The sequence below is a fragment of the Epinephelus lanceolatus genome, chromosome 19 (genome assembly GCF_041903045.1).
Source record: "Epinephelus lanceolatus isolate andai-2023 chromosome 19, ASM4190304v1, whole genome shotgun sequence".
In the NCBI taxonomy this organism is placed as follows: Eukaryota; Metazoa; Chordata; class Actinopteri; order Perciformes; family Serranidae; genus Epinephelus; species Epinephelus lanceolatus.
Window position 1 is genome coordinate 909,756 of NC_135752.1, and position 27,459 is coordinate 937,214.

Sequence of the window (27,459 nt, forward strand, 5' to 3'; positions counted from 1 at the left end):
AGAAAACATGAAACCAGTTTGTGTGAGTTTTGTAACATGCAGGAAACTAACACCATGTTAGTGTTTGTTGTCCAAAATACCAGCAGGAAAGATGGTTTCTCAAAAGCATATTGGAAAAGGAACACATCAGACTGGAAATAAAGGAAGTACCTCAGTTGGATTCAGGACATGTAGGATAGGGCAATATTTAGATTTTTGTAAAAGACAGGAATAGGCAGAAGAATTTCTGATCCACACTCCATTTCAGAAGGTGGCGGTAGTGCACCTAAAGCTATTTGCCACCCGTAAATAAGCATCAAAAGAAGAAGAAGAAGAAGCGGCAGAAGCAGGAGCAGCAGCAGCAGCAGAAGAAGACGAAGAAGAACAAGAACACGAACACGAACACGAACACAAGCCTAGAAGTTGAATTTTTGTACAATTTTGTTGGGTTCCTGCACATGTAGGTGTTAAAAGCAGACAATATTGCCAAAAGAGCTTTAAGATTAAGTAATGAAGAGATAATGAAAATTCCCTTTGGAAAAGGTGAGGCAAAATCAATAATCAGAAAGGCAGTGATAGATTCGTGGTAGAAGAAGTGGGATACGGATGTTAAAGGGAGACATTACTATAAAAAAAGTAATCATATCCAGGTTAAGACTTGGACACACTAGTTTAAAATCAGCTCTGTATCTAATGGCAAAGTCTGCGTCTGATAAATGTGATAGGTGCGATGTTCCAGAGAGTGTTGAGCATGTTATTTTGAAATGTAGTAAGTATGAGTTAGAAAGGAACAGGTTGCGTGATAGGATGTATGAGCTGGAACGGGAATGGAGTTTGGAAGGAATTTTAGGGATGAGTGGGAAAATGAGGGAATGCTACAGGGCAGTATTTAGTTTCCTCAAAGACACAGGATTAGAAAATAAAGTATGAGGGAGTTTTACCTATTTTTTGTTTTGTTTTGTTTATTCCTGTTAGAATGTAACCTGAAGTACATACCCTGAGACTACACACTCCGGTACAGGAGGTGGCGGTATGCACCTTAAAACGTTGGTTGTAATCCGCCATTAAATGAAGAGAAGAAGAAGAACTAGCAATCCTGCATCTGCATTCACTAAGATGGCGACACCGATGACAATAAGGCAGACACCGATTGGGGGGTTTAGTTTCGAAAACTGCAAGAGGTAAGCACTTTCCATTGATGAAAATCAGGGAAGAACAACTTAGAATAAATACATAACTGAGTTTGATAAATGGTAACCTTTTGTCTATAGGCATTGTGTAGAATAGGAACGTGTCGATACGATAGTGATGCTAGCTCATGCTAACTTGGCTTCCATACAATGACTCAGGCATTTCACCACGCTGGTATTAACGTTAAGTTCCATCAGTCTTCTAACGAGACGTTTGGATAAAACAAGCTACATGCTTTATGGTTTAACAATAACATTACGTTAACCTTTTTTTATAAGGACAATATTCAGTCCGTCACCTGTATAGAAAACGTTAGCCGAGTAACATAACATACAAGTATAACGGCAACGCTGGCTAACATTAGTTTAACGTCATAACACAACATCGCAAACTAAAGAAAACAGCCAGCAGACTGGTGCTGCGTGTCTGGGTGTTATACAGTGTTGGGGAGTAGCAAGTTATTTGTAATGATTATAAAACACCTGAAATCGTTATCGCTTTCAGTTATTGGGAAAAAAGGGAATTTCAGTCACTAATCAAGATGTTGGTGATTATAAAGTGGTCATTATCGATTATAGTCTTTTCCGTAATTAAAAAAAAGGTAACGTTAATATGTAGAATAAAACATTCATTCTGTTGATAAACATCATTTCACACTGGACATTTTTCAGCTTTATTTCCCAGTTTAAAACATTTGTGAGAAAGTAATCAAATAGAAATAACTAACATCACTTTAAATCATTAAAACAGTTACTTTTTAACAGAATGATTAGTAATCTGTAAATTAATACATTTCAAAAGTGACTTTCCCAGCACTGGTTATGAATTAAAAAGTACTGTCCAACATTGTTTATGGTTTAAAAGTGCTTCATGGGCGATGTAGTGTGGTGCACCAAAGATACAAACGATAGTGGTCAAATGATAAAGGTCTTCAAAAACATATTATAGTTTAATTCAAAGAAAAGGATTGAGTAATATAGACTGAATTTATACATGTCAGAAACCAACATAGAAGTTTCCCTATATTGACACGTGTTATTGAAATCCTGTCAGTCAGTGGAGTCAAAAGTGAGACCTGCAGAGAGCACAAAAATGATGTTTTCTGCAGTAATAATAATAAACATGCCAGCGATTAAGGACAAAATCAAGCAAAACTTAAAAAAGGTTCAGTAACTCAGACAATCATACAATAAATATATATTGCAAATCTTTCGGGCTTTGGGTTTTGCAGAGTGCCAAATAGTTAGTATGTATTGTTGCTTTCATTTATAAAACAGTAAAAAAACCAAAAGGTTTTCTGATTTTACTTTGGTGAATGTGAAATTTTGCTATTCTTATTCTTATTATTTTGTTCTTATTCTGAAATGCAGACACCATAAAAACCAAACAGTATATCTTCCCGACATGTAGTAATGAAAAATGAACAGGAAGGTAGCAACAAATATATTGTTACCTAAATGTAAGAGTGTGAGGACAGCTCCAAAACAGTTTTAAGGTTGTTTCACCACTTTATCGGCCACCTGTCACTTTATTTCATTCAGCACTTTGTCTGCCATTTTTTAGTCACTTTATTCATCTGATGTAGCAATTATATTGATGTAGCAATTATATTGATGTAGCAATTTAATTTTATCTTTTATTTATCTATTATGATCTTTAATTTTTACATTTTAGTTTTTCTCTTTAATCTTATTCTGTTTAATGTCCTTTTGATTTTGTCTTGTGCTACTGTGATACTTGAATTTCCTCCCTGGGGGATCAAGAAAGTATATTTTATCTTATGTCATCTTATCTTACCTTAAGCCCAGAGAATTAGCAATTAATGATTTTTTTAGTGCTGAAAGATTTTGAAAATTAGAGTGACAGGGAGTTAAACGGTTGACAGTCTTTTAAAATGCAGGGTTCCTATGCAAGTATGGAAATAAATTTGATCAATTTCCAGGTATTAAAAAGTATGGAAAATGAAAAATAAAGTATGGAAAAATATTTATGTTTCCAGACTATTACCACTGTTCTAAAATACTGTTTTCTAAAATAGAAAATTAGGTATTTCCAAAAATAATTTAATCAGTCCGGATCGTGTTTTATGCCGGGCCAAGCACAGTTTGTGTGAGAGTAAACGCCTCAGAAAACCTAGCGCCCCTTTTACCTGATTGACAAGTGGTATGTCCAGTCGCTGCCCCATGACCCTCCTCCAGCCCCCCAGGTATCAAGTTTCACTCCAACACTGCACCTTCGACAAGAAGACGAGTTTCACGTGGTTCACAATGGGTTGATGCAAGTTTTTGGATGGATGGCTTGACAATACCGTATATAAATGCTGGTTGGCCAAGGATTCCCAATTCACACCCACAGCTAGATGCAAGCTTTGTGTGAAATTGATTGACATCACCAACATGGGGGAGAAGGCGATCTGGGCCACATGAAAGGAAAAAACACCGATGTCTCGTTACTGCATCTCTTGCACCCAGAGTCCCAACCTTTTTGCCTCAGCCCAGACATTGAACTTGCCTGAGTTTTTATTTGCATGCCATTATGGCACTTGGCTACAATCGCCTATTAAGAATAATTAAATATTAAATATGATGTGAAATATGATACACTGATATATTTACTCAGATGTCGCATATTCTCTGGAAAAAAAGAAAAAGCAGAGAAGTCTGGAAATTAGGGTATGGAAAAGTATGGAATTTTGAAATTCCAAATGTGTAGGAACCCTGAAAATGAGTTTGGACAGTCATGGCCTGACTGCACAAGTTTTAGTTTTGTATATAATTGTTGCATTTATTATGATTGGTAGCCTTTGTTTTTTATAGTGACACAGTTACTTGCTTACGTGCTTTTTACATACGTGTGTATATAGCCTATGTATGTATGTATGTACATATATATATATATATATATAAATAAATATATATATATATATATATATATATATATATATATATATATATATATATATATGTGTGTGTGTGTGTGTGTGTGTGTATTTATGTATTTATGTATGTTTTTTAATTTATTTTTAGAAATGCACTTTTGGAAGCTGAAGCTAACAAAGTGGGATGCAGCTTGCCTGCTGCTCTTAAAACAGGAACTACCATCTGTGGTGTTGTCTGCAAGGTAAGAAACACAAACCACCCTGCAAAAAATAAGTATGTTGGCCTTAAAAATGTAGGCTAGTCAGGGCTGTACATTAACTTTTTTAGCCCATAGCATTGGTGCTACACAGGGTGATAATTTTGTAGCACAGGCCAGAGAATTTGTAGCACCTGTCACGATAACAAATTTTGCTGGGCTATTAATTGCGTCAAAATTATTGCGATAAGCGATAATATTGCGTAATATTGTGCTTTTAAGACCATTTTTGAAACTTATATAATGATAATAAAGGCATAATGATGCAAGTACACCCTTTTAAAGAGAAATAAACATTTATTCAACAAGAATATTTACGAATGCAAAAAAAGAAAATTTAAATATCCGAAATAACACATAAAAATAACAAAATAAATAAAGACCATATAAATACAAAAAATAGACTGTCAGTCTCTCACTCTCAGGTGTGCAGTTAAGTTGGTCGTATTCGCTCTTTTTGTTGAGATGTTTTTAGAACAAACCCGGCACACCGGCCCGTCCAAATTACTGGGCTCCCCTCTGTCATTTGGTTTCAATCCAAAATACTTCCACACAGGGGCCGTGGCATTTGGTTTAGGAACAAGTTCCCTGTCTTTCTCTTGTCACACTCAACTGTTTGTTTTTTCTCCGCCTCGTCTCCCCCTCACAAAGATCGCACTGTGTGTGTGTGTGTGTGTGTAGCCCTTAGCCCCGCCTCCTCCACAGAGACAAAGACACTTATATATGTCGCACTGTACAGCCCTGCTAGTTAAATTATGGACATAAAGTGGAATCAGCAGTAGTGTATCTAGTTAAGTCTAAATTCTTGTGGATTTGTGGTGTAAATGAGTATTAATATTAATGCAAATGGCCTTGAGTATTTTAACCCAGCAAGACTTGTCTAAGGCCACGTTTATACGACAACGATTTCAACTGAAAACGCTAAACTTTAGTTGTTGCACTTTAGTGTATGCTTTTGCCATTGTGTCTTCTTTGTTTTAGTTTGTAATCACCGCGTTGTAGAGGAAGGCGCTTCAGCGCAGGCACATGGCGTCATGCCATGGTGTCACTTTGCAAATTTACACTGCCACCCATTGGCCTGGCGTGCATACTACAGCGTTTCCAGTAGATTTTGCGGCTCCGTGTGAACGGGGATCGTTTCAGTAACGTCGTCATATAAACGCAGAAGTTTTTTAAAACGCAAAGGACAGACTTTTCAGTTTTTAGAGAAACCATTGTCATCTAAACAGGGCCTAAGTAGGCTGATTGTATTTTGGAAACACAGCATTAGATAATGCTGTAGTAGCTCAGCTTTGAGTTGTTGTTGTTTTTTTGTTTTTTTTTAAACACAAATACCATCATATACTGAAGGGTTGCCCCCTAATAGTCGACCAAACGATAACCGACCAGAAAGGTCATTAGTCGCAGAAAAAATAAAAATCGAAAAATCAAAAGTGAAACTCTTATTAAGAGCTGCGCCTTGTCAAAATAACTTGAAACATATTTGACTGCACCATGTGGGAATTTAATTTGAAAGAGCAGACACAGGAAAAGGCCACACTCAGCAGTCAGACAGGAGTCACTTAAAAAACCACTCTCAGCCGACAGATATTCTTCCCTTTTTCCGTAAATATTCAGTCTGTGATAAACACAGAAAAGTTGATCATTTTGGTTCAGGGTTACACAGAGCTTTACATCTGTCCCATGGACTACAGGCCTACACACTTATAAACAGCACCTGGAAGAAGATCAGCTCTGCACTCAGGCTATAGGCTATGATACCATGCTTGTTAAAGTTGCTTAGCAACCTCAGATGCAACCTGCCGCCACACTCTTGACAACTGGCACAAAAAAGGCACAAGAGTAGCACCCAGTATCCGACCTTGCGTTTTCCAGGCAGTTAAAGACACGGCATGTGTACGGCCCCTAATTTACCGGGCTGGTTCCCGCAGTTTTTACACAGGCTACTTAATAATATGTCGGGCAGGAAATCGAAAATGTGGGATCATTTTGAGAAGGTGATGGATGAACCCAAGTTGATACCTAAACTCTGCAGGCAAACATTTGCCTATCATTAATCAACTACAAACACAACGCATCATGTGAAACATCTACGTAGCTCCATACTATTAGCCACTTCACACATTCATTACAGCTTTGCTGTGTAATTAATAGGTGGTCATGCTCTTGTAGATAAAATATAGACTTATGTTATGTATTTCTCTGCAGTATAGCCCAGTGTTAACAATGTTACTTATACTATTCTTTCTCAGACCTTGAACTCAAACCATTGTGTTGCCCCGGCCAAAATATATAATTTGATGATTAAATTAATATTGTTAACATGCGTGCAACTAGTCGACTAATGGTCGATTTCAAAATTAATGAAATCGAGGGTAAACGATTTTTGGTCACGGACGCCTGGAGATGTTATTTTGTCTTATACGGAAGCCGCGCATGCGTAATACCGCCCCCTCCCCTCCTCTATTCACTCCACGAGCCAGTCAAGTAGGTGAACTAGGAATAATGTGAGGGGCAGGTGATCGCAGAAGATTTCAGAAAGAGTGTGTGTGTGTGTGTGTGTGTGTGTGTGTGTGTGTGTGTGTGTGACCAAAATAATAGTGATTATGATTTTTTTTCCATAATCGACCAGCCCTAGCCCTAATATACTCTGGAAGGTATGAAAATCAGTGTTTCCCCTACCATTCCCTTCCCTGGCACCCCCTGCTCCTCCTGGAAGGTCAAGATCATTATATTGGTTTACATTTTCTATATAGCACCAGATCACAACAGAAGTCATTTAAGGCTACCTTTCCTATAGAGCAGGTCTGTACCTTGTCCTTTTATTAAACAAACTAAATAGCCTTATGTTATTTATCTTATCCTATCTTATGTCGCTACATGGTTGCACATTTACAATTCTCCTCTGCTCTCTGTATTGCCCTGATGCGCGCGCGCACACATACACACACACATACATGCAGGCACACACAGGTGAGCACACTAGAGCGCAGCTCACGCTGCATTTTCCTGACCGAAGAAAAACAGACTGAGCAGAGTTATTTTGTTCATCACAGAGTTGGTTGAAGTTCTTCAATGCTGCAGTGTGTGTGGGTCAGCTGGTCTCATTTGTTTTCGTGCTGATTGCTGCTCTGCCCCATTAATGTTCAATTCTGGGTGGTGGTGTAGAAAGTATTTACAATATACTCTGTTTACCTTGTAAATGTAATGATTTAGAGTTTAAATTAAAACATGCTTGCAACAGCTGTCTTTTGTGAAGTTGATTGCAAGGTAACTCTGGCATGTCTGCGCTGTACACTGTCCAGGTGCTGCTCTGCCCTTGTGGTTTAATTTCTGCCTGTTTTGTTCTGTCAACATCACATAATTTACTAACATTTAGATAAGCAACCTTTAGCCCCTTTTACACTGCCAGATTTTCCGTGAATGTTGGGCTATTTTGTCGGCAAGCTGCGAGCGTTTAGACACACAGAGCCGGATTGGCGAGTTGATCCGAGGTGCCCAATTTTCCACCTCGTAGGGTAGACATATTGGCGGAACCTTTTTGGTTTAAACAGAACGAGGCGCCCTTCCACCACAGGAGGGGCTGTTGATGACTTGTGGGAGGAGCTGCTGATGACGCCGCATGTGCGAGCCACTGGCGGTGGATAAACAGGAAACAGCTGATAGCAGGAATTAGTGAGCAGCTAGAAGCAAGAGGAAAACACAAACCTGACAGACACTGTAAACATGAGCAACTGGGGAGACAAGGAATTGTGCGCCCTCCTTGCCCTCGCAAACGAAGAGGCCATTAACCGTCAGATGACGGGGACGGTGAACAACGGGCCGACTTCCGAGAGATGAGGATAACTGTAAGCTGTCCGATAATAAGAGAACTGTAGTGTGATGTCTACTTTTGAAGAAGATGTGTCTTTAGGAGGTGTATTTATTTATTTAACCTTTATTTTACCAGGAAGTCCCATTTAGATTGAAATCTCTTTTACATGACCTGGCCAAGGTAGCAGCCAATCAAAACACATTTAAAATGCAACAGATTACAACATATAATACAAAAATCCACAATAAAACAATAACTATTCAAACATGGTGGCTTCTCAAGAAAAACAAGCACATAACATGTCTCTGTCAAAACATTCTTTATGATGCCATTCATTTCAACAATAGATATAAGTGTTTCTATTAGGGATGCACCGAAATGAAAATTTGTGGCCGAAGCCGAATATTATTAAACGCTTGGCCGAATACCGAGTACCGAATATCATTGTTTAGTTTTTCATTAGTTTTTGCAGATGAACCTCCTCCAGATTAGTGTTGTCACGGTACCAAAATTGGGACCCACTGTGCGATACCAGTGAAAATACCATGGTTCTGAGTAGTATCATGATACCACAGCGAAAATGAGGCAGATGTGCCTTTTGTCATTTATAAAAAGCTAAATCATTTTTCTATAATACATCAATGATATTTCAATGGAATAAATTACTTATTGACTTGTTCATACTTCAAAAACAGCATCAATCAGTGATTAACATAGGGGGGATCAAAATAAAATAAAATAAATAAATAAAATAAAAATCAACCAGCCACCCTCCTCCCCTGACAAGTCCCTTCATAAGTAACGAACAGTCCCTAAAGTGTGGTGAGGTTTGTGGGCCGTGAACGGCTCGTTTCTCCTCTGACACGTCACATACCTGTGTTCGGCTGGCTCGGCTGTTCAGGTACTTCTGGGCAGTCATGACGCGATATTATTGGAACCGACTTGTCGGTTGCCGGTAAGCCGATGGCCGCTGTACTTAACAGGAATACTGTGTCTGTGACCCCCGTTCAACCCACAATTGGTGGGATTTGCCTTTTGTTTCTGCTGGTGGTTGAAATCTGTAGGCTGTTCGCACAGCGTGCTGAATGATTTAAGCCTATTTTGCGCGCTCAAAACTATTTTTAGTCGCAAATGTGAGGGCCGTGACGGGCGGATTGCCACGCTGCAGACATTTTATTCTGCCCGTCACGGCACGCTGTTTGATTGCGTTATCAAAACACGCCGCTATTATTCGGCCTTGCTTTTAACTTATTCCACCGAATACCAAATATGTGTTTTTTTGCAATATTCGGCCGAATATATTCGGTTACCAAATATTCGGTGCATCCCTAGTTTCTATTTTTGAATCTTGTTTAAGATCGTTCCATGGTCCAAGGTGCATAGTAGGAGAAAGCAGTTTTCCCCAGATCTGTTAAACCCGAGGGTACATTAAACGTGGAGGAGTGTAGGTAGAAACTACCAGAGAGGTAGGTGGGAAGTTTGCACAATATTGCTTTATTGATAAAAAATATACCAGTGCTGTTGTTTGCGAGTGGTCAGTGATGTCCAACCCACCAAATCATAAAGAATGCAGTGATTGGTAAATGACTTTGCATTTGTAATAAAACGTAGAGATGTGTGAAAGACTGAATCAAGGCTATGTAAAATGGAGGAGGTTGCATGTATATATAATTTGACCCCATAATTAGGGGTGTAACGGTACACAAAAATCACGGTTCGGTACGTACCTCGGTATACAAGTCACGGTTCGTTTTTTTCGGTACAGTAATAAAAAAAATAGACAACTATTAAATATCTTTTACTTATTGGTAACCTTATTAAAACATACCACCACAGCAGTTAACTGTTCCTGAACCGTCCCAGCGAGAGGGACCTCCCCCCTGACCTGGAGTGGGCAATCCACCCTTTTCCGGCTGAGGACCATGGCCTCAGACTTGGAGGTGCTGATTCTCATCCCAGCCACTTCACACTCGGCTGCGAACCGTCCCAGCAAGAGCTGGACGTCACTGTTTGATGGAGCTAGGAGGACCACGTCATCCGCAAAAAGCAGGGACGAGATCATCCCTTCACCGAACCTGACACCCTCCACCACTCGGCTGCGCCTAGAAATTCTGTCCATAAAAGTTATAAACAGAACCGGTGACCAAGGGCAGCCTTGGCGGAGTCCAACCCTCACCGGGAACAGGTCCGACTTACTGCCAGCCACGTGAACCAGACTCATGCTCCTTCGGTACAGGGACTGGATGGCCTTTAGCAAGGGGCCACCAACCCCATACTCCTGGAGCACCCCCCACAGGATGCCCCTGGGGACACGGTCGTAAGCCTTCTCCAAATCCACAAAACACATGTGGACTGGTTGGGCAAACTCCCATGCCCCCTCCAGCACCCTGGCGAGGGTAAAGAGCTGGTCCACGGTTCCGCGTCCGGGACGAAAACCACATTGCTCCTCCTCAATCTGAGGTTCAACTATCGACCGGACCCTCTTCTCCAGCACCCTGGAGTAGACCTTACCGGGTAGGCTGAGGAGTGTGATCCCCCTGTAGTTGGAACACACCCTCTGGTCCCCTTTCTTGAAAATGGGGACCACCACCCCGGTCTGCCACTCCAGAGGCACTGCCCCCGATGTCCACGCAATGTTGCAGAGGTGTGTCAGCCAGGACAGCCCTACAACATCCAGAGCCTTGAGATATCCAGGGCGAATCTCGTCCACCCCCGGGGCCCCGCCGCCGCGCAGTTCCTTCACTACCTCGGCGACTTCTGCCCCCGAAGTTGGACGACCCGCCCCAGAGACCCCTGGCTCTGTTTCCTCACTGGAATAAGTGTTGGTGGGATTGAGGAGCTCCTCAAAGTATTCCTTCCACCGCCCGACAATGTCCCCAGTTGATGTCAGCAGCTCCCCGCCCCCACTGTAAACAGTGTGAGCACGTTGCCGCCTCCCCCCCCCCGAGGCGCCGGACGGTTTGCCAGAACCTCTTTGGAGCCGATCGATAGTCTTTCTCCATGGCCTCCCCGAACTCCTCCCACGCCCGAGTTTTTGCCTCCGCGACTGCCGCTGCTGCGCTCCGCTTGGCCCGCCGGTACCCGTCAGCTGCTTCCAGAGACCCACAGACCAACCATGCCCTGTAGGCCTCCTTCTTCAGCCTGACGGCTCCCCTCACCTCTGGTGTCCACCAGCGGGTTTGGGGGTTACCGCCGCGACTGGCCCCCGCGGCCTTGCAGCCACAGCTCGCAACAGCCGCCTCAACAATGGCAGAGCAGAACAAGGCCCATTCGGACTCAATGTCCCCCTCCGCCCCCGGGACGCGGTCGAAGCTCTCCCGGAGGTGGGAGTTGAAGATCATCTTGACAGGTTCTTCCGCCAGGCGTTCCCAGCAGACCCTCACTGCTCGTTTGGGCCTGCCAGGTGTGTGCGGCATCCTCCCCTGCCACCTGATCCAACTCACCACCAGGTGGTGATCAGTTCACAGCCCTGCTCCTCTCTTCACCCGAGTGTCCAGAACATATGGTCGCAGGTCAAATGACATGACTACAAAGTCAATCATTGACCTGCGACCTAGGCTGTCCTGGTACCACGTGCACCGATGGACATCCTTATGCTCAAACATGGTGTTAGTTATGGCCAAACTGCGACCCGCACAGAAGTCCAATAACTGCACACCACTCGGGTTCAGATCGGGCAGGCCGTTCCACCCACTCACGCCCCTCCAGGTCCTGCTGTCATTGCCCACGTGAGCGTTGAAGTCCCCCAGCAGAACAATGGAGTCCCCGGTCGGGGCACTGTCCAGCACCCGTCCCAGGGACTCCAAAAAGGGCGGGTACTCTGAACTGCTGTTCAGCGCATAAGCGCAGACAACAGTCAGGACCCGTTCCCCGACCCGAAGGCGCGCCTTTTCGTCCACTGGGGTGAACCCCAACGTACAGGCAGAGAGTCTGGGGGCTATCAGAAAGCCCACCCCGGCCCTCCGCCTCTCACCCGGAGCAACTCCAGCAAAGGAGAGAGTCCAACCCCTCTCAAGGACTTGGGTTCCAGAGCTGGAACGATGTGTCGAGGTGAGGCCAACTATATCTAGCCGGTAGCGCTCAACCTCTTTCACAAGCTCCGGCTCCTTCCCCGCCAGAGAGGTGACATTCCATGTCCCAAGAGCCAACTTCCGTAGCCGAGGATCAGACCGCCAAGGCCCCCGCCTTGGTCTGCTGCCCGATCCACACTGCACCGAATCCTTCTGGATCCCTCTGTGGGTGGTGGGCCTGCAGGGGGACGAGCCCATGTAGCCGGTTTGGGCAGGGCCTGGCTGGACCCCATGGGCGAAGGCCCGACCACCAGGCGCTCGCCCACGGGCCCCAACCCCAGGCCTGGCTCCAGGGCGGGGCCCCGGTACCCCTCCGGGCTGGGTACACGTGTCCTTGTTTGTATCCATCACGAAGGGTCTCTTGAACCGTTCTTCGTCTGACCCTTCGCCCAGAACCAATCTGCCATGGGAAACCCTACCAGGGGCAAAATGCCCCCGACAGCATAGCTCCTAGGGTCATTAGGGCACTCAGACTCCTCCACCACGATAAGGTGACGGTTCTCGGAGGAGTAATAAAATCCTGCTGTTTTTTTAACACATTTTGTGAATGAAAAATATAAATGTACATTTCTGCTTTAACAGTTTTACTCAATTAAAATAAAAAGTATAGTGCAGCTGGTCAGCTTTAAAGCCTGCTCAGATTCAGTTTTACTAGGAACTTACTTAGCTTTCCCACTTTGTTAAAGTGCAGTAAACAAAACATGCTTATATCTAAAGTGCAGCTTAAACAATTTTACTCAACTCCAATGGCGTTGATTATTTCTTTAGCGTGATGGTCAGGGAAACGCTCTTTCTTTTTAAACGACGACGATATCGTAGTTTGCACCAGATTGCTTTTTCTAGTCGTGCCGGTTAACGTTCAAGCTCGGGTGGTGTTGCTTTAGATGCATTAGCATGTTAGACGTGTTTCCAAGTACATACCCGACAGGTGTTCTGCAGTGTCGGCACACTGCTTTTGTCTTGTCAACTTGTTTATTTCCATCTTCGTATTTTACCCTGAAACCAAGGTGTTCCCGAACGGAGGACTTAAGGTTTGCGGGTGGGTCTTCAGGTTCGTCAGGCTCACTTGCCATGGGGTCCATGTCATTGGTTCGACAGCCCATTAGTCCGACTGTCCGCGGTGCTGAATGGCTCGCGGCGGGCGTATGGTGCGCCGCGACCGGCTTGAGGCGAAGCAGGCTCACGGCTTATGTGTTTGTCACTTTCTTTTTCATTTTAACCCGAACCTTGCACAAAGTGAAAGAGGCGATTTACGGGACTCGGTCCGTCACTCAATTATGTCCATCGGGGAACTAGATATTTTAAAAGGTTCGGCTCGCAAAAACGGAATTAAAATAAAACTATAAAATAAAATAACATCCTGCGCCCAGTAATTCGGTACAGGGTCGTGCCGAACCGAAAGTCGCGTATCGAACGGTTCGACACAAATACATGTACCGTTACGGCCCTACCCATAATCAATCACAGACAGAAATGTAGCTTCGACAAGTTTTATTATTTCTGAAATAAAAGCCAATCTTCACTTTAAGCTTCCTAACTAGAGTAGAAATGTGTACATTAAATAAAAGCTTGTCATCTATCCAAATACCCAAGTACTTGTATGAGGACACTCTTTCAATGGATTTACTGTCCAAATGAAGATGCTAAAATCATCAAACAATTGTGAGCAAGCTTTTGAAAAGACCATAAACTTTGTTTTTGAGCATTTCTGAGTGTAGTGTCCTATATTGGTCAACTTTTAGGGCCAAATCACATTCTAACGCTCTCATATCTATTTGAATATGTTGAAAAAATCATTCAAAGAGAAACAACTCAAAAAGTGTCAGCAGATGGACTAAATGGTAGAAGTGGTATTGTTTTGCTTTACTGAGAAGCACTGAAGCAAGCAGCACCACTGAGTGTGGATTTACTGAGTCCAAATGATGATTTGTGTTTCCCCATGTAGGATGGCATCGTCCTCGGAGCTGACACCAGAGCCACTGAGGGCATGGTAGTGGCAGACAAGAACTGCTCAAAGATCCACTACATTTCCCCCAATATTTAGTAAGTGACAGGAACTCAGGTTCATACGTGCAAGCTCCAAATCTGACATAGTGAGAGTTGTCTGTGCTCATAATCATAGTGGCTTTGAGAAAATATTACATTCATAGTTATTCTTGTCAAGCTTCATGTAATGAAGCGGAGGTGTTGTATAACTGACAGACTGCTTTTGTGAATATGTTGTTGTCCAGCTGTTGTGGAGCAGGAACAGCTGCAGACACAGAGATGACCACTCAGATCATCTCATCCAACCTGGAGCTGCACTCTCTCTCTACAGGCAGACTACCACGTGTTGCTACTGCCAACCGTATGCTCAAACAAATGCTCTTCAGGTACACTTCTCATTAAAGTGTAGATTATCTGAAAAATCAATAAACTGTTCATAGATAAAATAACTAGATAGCCAGGTTTGGTTAATCAAGTAAAGTAAATACAAGTTAAGTTACTCAACCTTAGTAATGCAAAAAATTAGTATTGCTATATAATATCCAAAAATCAGTCTCATACGTTTTCTACTTGCTTTGCATCAGTAAGTCTATGATATACACAAACATGCAAGTGTTCTGTTATGTGTGTTTTCAGGTATCAGGGCTACATTGGGGCTGCTCTGGTCCTGGGTGGAGTGGACTGTAATGGGCCTCACCTTTACAGCATCTACCCTCACGGCTCCACTGACAAGCTGCCCTACGTCACCATGGGTCAGTCCTAAACACTAACATACTAATGTTTCTACATGACTCTCATATTTCAGTTACAGCCTAACACCTTGATAGATACAAAGTACACACTTTGACCTGCAAATGGTTATTTAATGGGATCCTAACTTCTTTACTTTATGAGGTAAATAACCCCAAATGTCAGATTTGTAATCAGAAGGATGTATCTCGAGGCAAGTTCAACAGAGCCAGGCTTTCTTTGTATTAGCTGGCTCAACAAACCCTAAAGTCTTAGTCAAAGATAACGGGTACCACGATGGTGGTTATCAACCTGCTCTGTTATCCCAGGCTTTCTTCTGCAGGATCTGTGCGCGTTGACAAAACAAATCAGATGACATGTTCAGCATGTATAAAAATTATTTAATTATAAAAGAATTACAGTAAAAAGCAACACTGTTGCTTCAATTAAGACGAAAGGGAAATGCTGGCAGAGAATTACTTATAGTGTGAATTCCTGTTGTTGTAGCACTTGAGATCGGTCTTTGGTCTCGAGACCAGTCTCAGAACCATTTTATAAATCTCTTGTCTTGGACTCAACAGCTTTTTTACTAACGAATTTTATTTCAAGACCACAACTGCAGGATATCACTAAATTGCCTGTGCAACAAGCATTTCACTGCAATCATATCCTTATGAATTTATGTGACAAATAATTGTTTGGTCTTAAACATGATGCAGCGGAGTTTAAATGTTTCAGTCAAGACCACACATAATTCAAAGCATTAACATTATGGTATGGTTTAAAACAATTATACCACATTTCATAATCTTCAACTTCATCCTGATTTATAATTGGGGTGAACTATTAAGGCTTATTTTAGAGTGTGGGCAAGTGGACCTGAGAACAAAATAATAAAATAATATTCTTTCTCAGGTTTTCTGTGTCACTGATAAACAGTACATTCCCTTGGCAAAAAAACAAAAATGCAATGTGATGCATACAGTAAAAGCTACTGTTTTGCACACCTAATGTTAAGACCAAACAAGTTTGCTTATGTAACGTTTTCTCTTAGCTGAGAATCTGTATCACTCATATATTGACTGTTGTGAAGCTGTTTTTAAAGGAGTTGATTAGGGAAAGGCCATTTTTAGCCAATTTCAAGCTGAAACTCTGGAAAAAAAACAACCTGGTCCCAGCTAGGGATGTAACGATTACCGGTAAAATGATAAACTGCGGTAAAATTCCTGACGGTTAGTATTACTAGGGTTGGGCACTGAGAACCGAGTGGAACTGATTCCAAAATTTAAGTTCCATTGGAACCATTCATATGTTTTAATTTCAGTTCTCCCAAACGGTTCCTAAACAATTTTCACTTGTGCTTTATTTTTATTTTTTTTGTTTATGCGGCTGCGTGGGATTGCTTTCACGACAGCTGCCAAATCTGGGTCCTTTTTAATCGTATGGTCCAGTAAGGATAGAATAAGGCAGCTCCCTCCCTCAGACATGTTATCAAAAGCATCTATCTTCCCTAATAGAGGCAGCTGGTTTTCTGTTAGAAATCCCACATCATCAATGAGAAAGGAGACATAATACCTGTTCTTTCGTAGTTGATGCTGATGCTGTATTCAAACCAGTCTCAGTTATGATACCAATCAGGGACAAATGAACGCTTCCTTCCGCTGAAAATGCTGGCAGGGTACCGCTGTAAAACAATTTGGTTAGGCTGGTCTGTCCCAAGGTCATCCATGGGTGCTATTCCACAGGTACATTTAGGCTAGCAGGTGCATTGCTAGCATGCTAGCTTCAGAGGCAGCAGTGCTGGGGCCGCACGCCTTTGCTCCCTCTTCCGTAGATGGAGCTTGAAGAGGCAGCACCGTGTAGCTTCTTTCTTATATTCATTCTCCGTCCCTTCAGTCCGATAGAGCTTGCTTCACTTTGAGAAATGCTAGCGCTGTCTTGCTAACTCACTGCGCTCTCTCTTGACATTATGGCAACGAATCAAACCAGTATGTCACGATCAAGCATCGGACCAATGAGCATACATTCCCCAGATGTGACGCAAATGTAACCAACAAATATGTGTGGTTTTTTTTGTTTTTTTTAAATTTAATTTTATTTTTCATTTCATTAACCAAAGATGATTTCATGGTCAATATGATAAATTTAAAGTAATTATTAAAATAATGACACACCCAGGCTACCTTTCACTTCATAGGTAGATGTGGAAAGTCCATGACGAAGTGGCAAAATGTGATGAGGTCAGGGTGAGAATGTGATTGGTGATTGAATACTTTATAGCATTCAACATGGAGGAACCACTAGCTTAATAAAAATTAAAAAAATTAAATTAAATTAAAAAAAAATTCATCTGTGACAGAATCTGGGATTGAGAGTATGAATAGGTACAGCATCAGAGCAGAGGTGTGTGCGTCCGTCATCATTCCCCTTATGTCCCTGGGGTTAGGCCAGTGATCTCTAGTGATCTACACACAGGCCTAGAAATGGAGGGTCATAGTTCACCCGTCTGCTCTTCCCTCTGGGCCTGGGGGCAAGCTGGTGGCCTCTAATCGTCTCCGTCTTGAGCCCTCAGGATAAGACTGAACCCTATTACTATTCAGAAGATGCAATAAAGAGTGCGAGTGGTGGGGTGGACTCGTCTTAAATGAAATATCACAATGTTATTGTAATTCAGCTTTCAGTTGGAATACTGTGTGAACCTTCACAATGTACTTATACACAACATCATACCGACACTATGTGACGAACCTTTCCGAGATGATAATTCTAATGTGTCTCCATTAGGCTTATAGGATTATAAACATAGGCTTCAGTATAATTTTGAAATGGTGCCCCAAAAGCAGTGGCTGTTGTTGCAAGATACTGACTCAAGATTTCACAGCAAGTTGGGTCAGTGTTTCATGGAGTTATGATTTTATGATTATATGATTTTATATGATGACTATCGGATATTTTTTTATTTTTTTTTTTTAAATAAAAATTTCCTCTGTGAAATAAGCATGCAACCTTTTTTGACCATAAAGAATCGAAATCAAGAATTGTTTGGAACCGGAATCAAAAACCAGAACTGAAATTGTTCAAATTCAAATGATGCCCAACCCTAGGAATTACTGTTTCAAATTATAATTATCATTTAAACTGTGTTTGATTACCGCACTTGGAAAAACTCACGGTGATACTGCTCATTGCCTGGAAAAGCAGCAGCAGTCCCTCAGACACAGGTGCGCAGGCGCAGTTTACAATGTTTAGCCTCTGAAAACATGGCGGCACCCGCACGGACAGTGCTCCAGAGATTTTTTTTCCCCCTCTGAAAGGACAAAATCTGAAGTCCGGACGTATTTTGGGTTTTATAAGGATGCTGAGGGGAAACTAATTGAAGATAGTAACTCTGCCTACAGAAAATGCAGAAAAAAGTCTCCGCAAAGGGGGATAACACTTCAAATTTCATGAGCCATCTCCATGACCACCACCCACAACTATACAGCGAGTGTACCTGTGCCTGGTACACACTACACAAACTACACAACTTTTCTGCCTGTTCTGAAAGTCACTGTCTCATCACACGATTGTGGAGTCATGAAATCATGCCGTGACTTGGCTGACAGACATGACACACTACACGATGGTACACACCAATTATCCCTGTTCGTCTTTAACGACGTGTGTGATGTCATCAGGTTATTCTTGTCCTATATTTATTACTTTTACTATTATTTCAGTCAGTGTTTCCCACAGGACAAGAAAAGAAAATTTTGAACATTGTAAATTGAAATGAATTTGTATACAAAATGTACAGAAAGGTAAAATCAGCAAGTTTTGAAAAAGTATTGCAATTTAATTTTGTCTGTAATGTTATTATCTTATATTAACTTTGTAATATGATTATCTTATATAATGTTATTACTATCCTAAAACATTCTCCAGGTCCTCTGTAACCCTGCAGGACTTACTTCCACCCTGCCCAGCAGCAGTACCGTGGCGAACGGTCCCTAACTGCGGGGAGAACGGAGCAGGCTTCCCCGGAGGTCCGCCGCTTTTCCCGGTCCCTCTTCTCCACACTTTGGGCTCTAGTTTCGCAGACCGGGCGAGGTGGGGGCGCAGCGCACCTGCGCTTCGCCAACTGGGTGTGGCCAGGCAGATTTTGCAAGTTTGGCACACCGTGCGCGCTGGCGCAGCTACTCCTCTTTCCCACCTCCGTCCCTCCTACCTGCGCAAGTCGGAAGGAGGGAGGAGAGAAGGTGTGGAGTGGGTTTTACGCACATCACACCAATCAAATGAGCCCCTCTCCTCGCCCTTAAATGCGCCGCGCGAAGGCGTAATGAGAGTTTACTCAATTCGCCATGGCAGAAGAGAGCAGCAGCGTCAGACGGCCAAACTTCTCCCAGGAGGAAACTGATGTTTTGGTCCGGGAGGTCCAAGCTCGCAGTGTCCGAATATACGGAACTGCGAGCAGACCTCCACGGGCTGATGATGCAAAGGTAGCCTGGGAGGAGGTCACCACAATTGTAAATCAATGTTGCGTTTCTCTCGTGCGCGCGCTCTCTCTTTCTCTCTTGCAGTCTCACTCTTTCTTTTCTTTTGACTTTTCTAAGATGACAGATGCTGAATATATACTCCCTATGTGATGCTGTGGCTGTTTGTGGTTGGCTGAGAGGGATGTGAACTCATTAGTTTGCAGCTGTTTAATCAAATCAGGTTGAGTTTCCATTACGCGTGCCAAACGTGCCAAACGGTGCCAATCTGCTTTGATCTGACATCAGATGTGACGGGACAGTTGACATAGAGATACATTTATGTGCTGATTGCAGATAGTTGCATTGAATAGTGTTTTTTTGGGTATTTATTGCATCGTTAATGTGCCTGATATTCTGGAAACCTGCCTGTGAGGTTTTGGTGATGTGTGCGCACTGTCCGCCGGTCAGCCAAATTTTCACTTACACCGGCTGCGCTCCGCCTGCGCTGACAGTAGACCTGGTTTCAGCTGGCGAGCTTTTAGTGCACCTTCGGCGAAGCCTTTTGGCACGAAACTGTCACTGCGCCAAGCTGGATCTGTCGACACCTCCTCCTGCTGCGCCACCAAACCCATCTCAGCGCACCTCGGTCTGCCAAACTACCAAACTGAGCACGCCTCGGGTTGCTCGAAACTAGCTCTGCGTGGGGTTCGCCACCCTGCGCTGCGCCGGGAAACTAGAGCCCTTTGACTTTTTCCACCCTGCCGACAGTGGGACTTATATTCATTGTGCCGACAGTGGCTTGGAAAACCGCCCATAACCGTGTCACATGGGGAAGAGGGAAGGCGGCTGGAGTTCCTCCAACATTTGCGGTTAGATTATCATATATTTTTATTGACAAAAATATAGGCTGCTTCGGCTGATTTTTTTATGCGCACATGTGCCCCTAAATATTTTTTACAGTTTGTGCACACGTATTTTTAGTCGAGTGAAACACTTGCACTGTCGAGCGCTGGATCTGACAGCCTGAGCACATCGGCACAAAACGCTACGGCGTTCGAGATATTATTTACATCATGAGAAGTCAATACATTCGGCAGCTTAAATCTTTTATTTAGAAACTATGGCGGGTCAAATTAAACTATGGCGGGCCACCATAGTTTCGTTAATTAATGGGAAACACTGTTTCAGTCACTGTGTCTGTTCATGTGCCAGCTGAAATGTTGTTGTAGTAATGTAAAAAGCGCCAGCAGATGGCAGGAGCTTCATTTGAAGTACTGTACACAAACATACAAGTCACTGAATCCTCCACAACCAAGTTCCTACAAATGTTTCACAATAAAAGCCTATTTAGAAAATGGAGGGATTCTCTCAGCCGAAATTATAAGGGGCTTTTAATTTGAAACAAATTCAGGAAGTGTTGAGTTTGAAATGACAGCGCGATGCATTAACTTTATGAAGCCAACAGGAGCGGATAAAAAGTAAAAATATAAAAACACAGAGGGATTGATGCATAACGGACCGTCTATAATGTAGTTTGTTTCAAATGAAACTGGTAACCTCTGCAGTTGTGGTGAGTAAAAGCCCTGCTACTATCTTTTAATTTTCTTACTTTATGTCTGCCTCCATTACGAAGAAATAACATTGTTTGCTAGCTTGATGCTAATGGCAGTACTCAGCGGGTTGACAAAGTGCTTCTGCTGTTTTACACCATCATTTTCCCTTTTTACTCTGTGTGGTAACATTCCTAGAGGAAATATTTAAAATGCTGGGGTGTTGTTGTCATACAGTTGTCTATGGCAGCAGATCGTTCTGTGTTTCTACTGGTCAAAGTGACGGCTGTGATGGGAGTAATCGTGAACGACAAAAAGAAAATCAAGCATGCTAGACTTGCTGTTGACAGAAAGTACATTGTGCTCTTTATTTTATTTGTTTTTGAAATAAAACTTGGTTAAATGATTTCAGTGTGTGTATAAGTACTTTTTGAACATTTTGAGCACATTTAAACAATAACCGCGATAGTAATGATAACCGTGATAATTTTGGTCACAATAACTGTGACATGGAATTTTCATACTGTTACATCTCTAGTCCCAACCAGGTTAAGTCTGTAACATGGCGATTGAGCCAAGTTAAAAGAGTCACCTGTATGACACAGAAAACTCTGGCTTTAGACTCAACTAGGGATGGTCATTAAGATTTTACCAATACTGCTACTTTAATCGGATTTGGTATTTTATTGGTACTTTTCAGTTCTTTTTCATTTCCAAATAATTGTTTTTTAGAAAATATATTAATTTAACAATAAATAAATTCAGAACAAGATTATTGAATATTTTGACTATGACTAAATGTTGTTTCTAGAGCAGCAATAGTAATCTTTGCAACAGCAAGTCATCAGATAAATAATATTCCTGACATGATAATGCTGACTGAAGTTTAGTATTTATTAATCACTTTAAGTCATTTCTCCTGTCCTCTGCCCTGCTCCCTCTCTGCATTTGTGATTCACTGTGTGACGGTGGATGAGAGACTGTGGACAGAGTATATTAAAATATGGCTGTGTGTGTATGTTTATGCTTGCTAAACACATGCATTGATTAAGTATTGGCTGTTTACTTGCTAAGGTTTTAATTGTACTTACAGTAACGAGCATAGTTGCCGTCAGCTCGAGTAATTTTCAAGTTATCTTTACTTTGTTTCTACTGCAGCCTCTCTACTGTTCACTGACTTATCTGTCTTGTGTGTGTGTGTGTGTGTGTGTGTAGATGTGTGTGCATATGGAGGACGTCAGCCTCAGCACAGATGAGAGGCTACAGGATGATAATAAATTAAACCAAAATGTTTAAAAGTACTGGTAAAAGAATCAGTTACTTCGGAGCTTATCAATACTACGTTCTTTGATAAGTAGCCTAGGGGCTCATTTAGTACTGGATTTTGGTATCCATCCCTAGACATAACATACCTTATCAATCCACTTATCTTGCTCCATGGAACACCCCTGAATTTTGTGAAGAGGGGGATGTTGTATTTCCAAGTGGTCCAAATTGTCATGATGGTACAGATCTTTTCAGGCTTTTTTGCCCATGGTATCATTTCTCAGGCTACATACAGCCTGTCATACCTTACTGGTGGACGAGTATGCAGCCTGGAAGGAGAATAGCAAACTGTCTACCAACTCCTCTACATGTTTTTAGGGTATATTTAATGAAAGAATCAATTCAATATTATTCAAGAATTGAGCAGGAAAAGAGCAAAGCAGGGGTAGTGTATTAACAGTGCAAATATTTATATGGATGTTGGACCCGCCCATCTACAAACTTCTGAACCAAACCTGCACCACTGCTTGTTTTTCTCAAGCATATAAAAGTTGAAGAGATGAGGGCTTTTTACAGTCTTATTTCTTATAGAAACTGACTTTAAACACCATGTATTGTAATGTCAGTTTGGTGAGCTGCTTTTTTCTTTTCTGAAGGCTCTGGGTCCCTGGCTGCCATGGCAGTGTTTGAGGACCGCTACAAGCCTGAAATGACAGTGAGTTAACCTCTCACATATAATGCAACACACAAGCCTATAACAGAGTTTATTCAACAGCATGCTGCTTTTCATTTGACAATTACTATTGTTTCTTTCTTAAAAGGAGGAGGAGGCCAAGCGGCTAGTGCGAGACGCCATTGCTGCAGGGATCTTTAATGATCTGGGCTCTGGCAGCAACATTGACCTGTGTGTTATCACCAAGGGCAAGGTGGACTACATTCGGCCCCATGATGAAGCCAACAAGAAGGGAGTCAGGTGAGAACTATATCAGTGATGTGTCAAAAACAGAATTTTTCTAGTTTAATTTTATCCTGGATCTATTCACCTACATAATTTTCTTTGAATTCCTAACATGTTAAACAACCTGGGTGTTACTTTGGTTCAGCAAAAACTGAGTTTTTACCTCCAGAAACAGGTCACTTTAAAGAATACTTTACAACCCATCTGTATATCAGTTACATACACTGTGTTTTGTTGAATCTGTGAACTTTGGAGATCAAAGGATCCAAGAACTGAGAGAATTCGTGATGAATTGAGGTAAAAAGGGTCTGTGTTTAACAACAGCAAAACTAAATCAAAACATCCATTTACAAACTCTCACACAACTCATGTAGTATAATCCAAGTCTCATTCATCCTGAAGGTGCTGAGCATACGACTATAATAGACAGTTCTTTCCGATGAAAGAAACTAAACTTTCTTGACAAAAAAAAACATATAACATTTTACTTTCGGGAACACAGGAGCCGGGGCTTGTTTCATAAAGAGCACTAAGAAAAATGAGTATGAAAGTGCAAAATCTTACGTGAATAAAAATCAGTATGGGCTAAAGCGGTTCCATACAGCTCAGTGTCATCAGACTAATTTGAAACAGGTTCAAGTAGTCACGATAATTGTGTGAGTACACTATTGTTAAGCAGCCCGAGAGATTAAATTGATATATCATTGCAAACAGCAGTGGTAAAGACAGAGCGGCTATGTTCATAGCCACTGAACAGAGCTTACTTTATGTACTTTATGTTTACTCTCATCAGTGCATTGGTCATGTGACCGCAACTGTCCCAAATTCCTGGTTTATACACAAATTATTATCTCATGATTACGTGGAGTATGTATACATTTTTGTGCCTTACTCCTGTAAGAAAACATACAAACAGTGCATGAGAACAGCCTGTTTAGTTCCCTATCAGAAAGGACTGTCTGTTTGGGAAGTACATAGTACATGACTGGATCAATGAGACTTGTAATGTACTGCATGAATTGTGAGAGAGTTAGTAAACTGATGTTTTGATACAGTTTTTCTTTTGTCAAATGCGGTCGCCTATGACTTAAGTTCATCAAGAATTTTCTCTGATTTCGGATTCTTTGTTCACCGATGCACAAAAAAAAGTTTTCTTCACCAATTCAATGTAACATGGAGTCATTAATAAATATACAATTGGTTATTTGGGGGAAGAAGTAGTCCTTACGGTCATTTACTATGGTAACATACACTATGAGTTTCTCTGGCTCCCTCTGAGCTGTCCGACACAGTATTTTATGTCCTCAGTGATCAAACAGTTTGCAGAGATTTATGCTGAGATAACGATATCAAAGTCTTTATTTTGACCTTTTTGCACTATGCCTTTGAATTGACTTGTTGCCATGGTGAATTGTTGTATCAGAGCTCAGTTGATGGAGGCTATTTTCATTCACCATTCTTGCATTTACCTCAGTGTGAAGTTACTCAGAGTTGACTGAACGAAGTCTGATCACCTGTCTGTAACCCAAAACTCTTAAGTTTCCTATCTCAGGATTATTTAATTCAGAGTTCAGGATAAAGGCCATTGCACAATGTGTCAGTTTTTTTTAATCAGTCATCCGAAAAAAATCTTAACGTGCAGAAACCTTGCACACTGGGTCCAATGCATTTTGTTGTTATATTAGATGCAAAAATTTGTAATACGAGACAAAATGAAAAGACACAGTAACTCCTTCGCCTCTCTTCACTGGAGTTCCCTATCTACCTTTCACCACTCCCTCATCTTGCATTTGACACCGCAGCTGCATGAAGGGGCAGAGCTATCCTCCCTCCCTGTCCTCCACATTCTGTGTGCAGTTCATATCCTCCCCCTCACCATCATCATCCACCTGTATATAACTATCTTACCTGTTGAAAGTAGCTGTCTGAGTTATGAAAGGATACTGTGTGACCTGTTCCTCTGTCTTGTCATGAATGTGTCTGTTTCTTAAGCCCTTTTTAAATAGGAATTGTGCAAATTTGCAGGAAAGCCCACTTGGTCTGCTTTCAGCATTGGCAGTATGAAAACAAAATTGGGGAGCAAAATGCCGCCTGCCTACTTTTGTTTATACAGAATGTGCCTTTTTTGGGGCAATGGGGGGCGTGAGCAAGTAACAAAACGTGTAGCTCAGCGTGTGACATACTCCGAGGGAAGCCGCGGCTGGTCAGTCCTGCGGCAATTCTCTCATAAGTCGGCCCATCCTTCACCGTCCCCGTCATCTGACGGTTAATGGCCTCTTCGTTTGCGAGGGCAAGGAGGGCGCGCAATTCTTTGTCTCCCCAGTTGCTCATCTTTACAGTGTCTGTCCGGTTTGCGTTTCCCTCTTGCTACTAGCTGCTCGCTAATTCCTGCTATCAGCTGTTTCCTGTTTATCCACCGCCAGTGGGTCGCACGTGCGGCATCATCAACAGCTCCTCCCACAAGTCTTCAACAGCCCCTCCTGTAGCGGAAGGCCGCTCTAACCATTATATTACGGGTGCCCCCTAATATAGTGGTAGGGGAAACACTGCTTAGGAGTGTTTTGCTCTCTCCCGCTGTTGTCACTGAGAGCAGGGGGGTATTCCATCAAGCAGGCTAAAGGCAAATCCAGGCTTAAATGGCCAAGTCTGGCTAATGTGAGCCAGAGTTCTGTTCCATCAGAGTGACTAAGATTAGCCTCACATCGGTAACCATGGAAACCATGGTTCTGGCTAAGCCTGATACATCGAGCTAAACTCCAGTTTCTGTTCCATCAAGGTGGTTAACCTGAATCCCAGCCTAGTAACCATGGTAACTTATGCTGCCAGGCAATCCTGGTCTGTAGCAGGATTAAGGTGAGGATTAGCTCCATCTATGATCAAAAAATGTTCAATAGACAAGAACAGACACATAAAAGACAGTTCTGCCAGTGCTTTACACACTCACAACTGTCATGTAATGATAAAATATGTAGATCATAAAATCAATTTAATAAAAACAAAACTATAATAAAATTAAACTGAGGAATTAAAAAAAAGATTGTACATGAATATGTGATTGCCCTCCCATCCCCACCCCACACTGTTTCCAATTGGCTAGCAAATTCACAGCCAATTAAGGTCAGCTGACAACGGCCAGAGAAGGAGAGGGACACACCCAGAGAGAGACAGAGACAGAGCAAGAGAGAGTAAATTAGGAAATAATGGCATGCCCCTTCATCGAGGATCCTGTTGATGAGGAGGCCCACATTGCTCAGAGGGCCTTCCAACCACCACCAGCCCCAAGGGTCTTCCAGGACAGGACCAGCCCATTGATACAGACAGAGTCCTATCTGTGGGAGAGGTACCAGTTCAGCAGGCAGAGCATAGTGTATCTATGCAGTTTGCTGGAACCACACACTATAAAGGTCACACGCTGCAGCCAGTCTCTGACCACTGTGCAGTCAGTCTGTACTGCACTGAGGTTCTTTGCTAGCGGTACATTCCTGTATAGTGTTGGTGATACTGAGAGGCTAAGTAAGGCAACTGTTTGCAGAGAGGTAAAAAAGGTGTATTTTCTATTCATTTTGATTATTTCTAGCATCACCATACATCATGCATAGGGCTTGATTTGTTCACATTAACATATGGTTATCTTTTACATTTATGAATTAACCATGACAAAGCAACCACATTAAAATGGGACACACAGCATTGTGGTTTGTCTGTTCCTCATCCTATAGCACATTCCATACATTTAAGGGGATTTTCCTTATTTTGATATAATAAGGGATAGAGCTTACAATCGACTCCCAAATGATGAGAAATAGATAATTGATTCACTATCACCTGCATTCACTTAATAGGTTTCCTCATCTCCACTGAATTGATGGATTTGCTAAATGTCATTTTCTACAGTCAATAGATAAATGTAATGTGATTATTTCCTATAAACTGATCATTTTGGAAATGTCATAATCTACAATCAATTATGTGATAAATGCGATGATTCACATAAAATAGTTTGATTAAATGCATCATCTGAAATGTACAGGAATCAGTAGATAAATGTGATAAATAAATAGTCTATCACTAATATTAATTTACACATTTGGTGAATTTCATTAGGCACACTTGAACTGTTAGATTTAATAGGTGTTCTTATCTACATATATTTTGTCCCTTTGATGCAGGATTTATAGAACATGATATTATGCTGAAATGCTGAATTTTCTTTGTCACTTGTGCATTTAGCCTGTCTGCAATATTCTGCCACGCCACCTCCCTTGCTTTATTAATCGCTGCAGTACTGACTTTTTCTTAATTATGTCCGTATACAGGGTGTCCGCGG

At 42.0% G+C, this 27,459-nt stretch overlaps 1 protein-coding gene across 2 annotated transcripts in view; it reads left to right on the forward strand.

Annotated features, from left to right (window-relative positions):
• Window positions 1-369: 369 nt before the first annotated feature.
• The window catches only part of psmb7 (proteasome 20S subunit beta 7), a 30,762-nt gene continuing 3,672 nt past the window's right edge, over window positions 370-27,459 (forward strand). Inside the window, exons 1-8 of one of the 2 annotated variants that reach the window (XM_033646621.2) lie at window positions 370-522; window positions 955-1,160; window positions 4,197-4,290; window positions 14,135-14,232; window positions 14,421-14,561; window positions 14,812-14,927; window positions 22,831-22,889; window positions 22,996-23,147. In XM_033646621.2, coding sequence (XP_033502512.1) covers window positions 1,048-1,160; window positions 4,197-4,290; window positions 14,135-14,232; window positions 14,421-14,561; window positions 14,812-14,927; window positions 22,831-22,889; window positions 22,996-23,147 — 773 coding nt within the window. In that variant the 5' untranslated portion in view covers window positions 370-522; window positions 955-1,047. The remainder of the gene's footprint in view (window positions 523-954; window positions 1,161-4,196; window positions 4,291-14,134; window positions 14,233-14,420; window positions 14,562-14,811; window positions 14,928-22,830; window positions 22,890-22,995; window positions 23,148-27,459) is intronic. The other variant, XM_033646623.2, reaches the window with a different exon arrangement.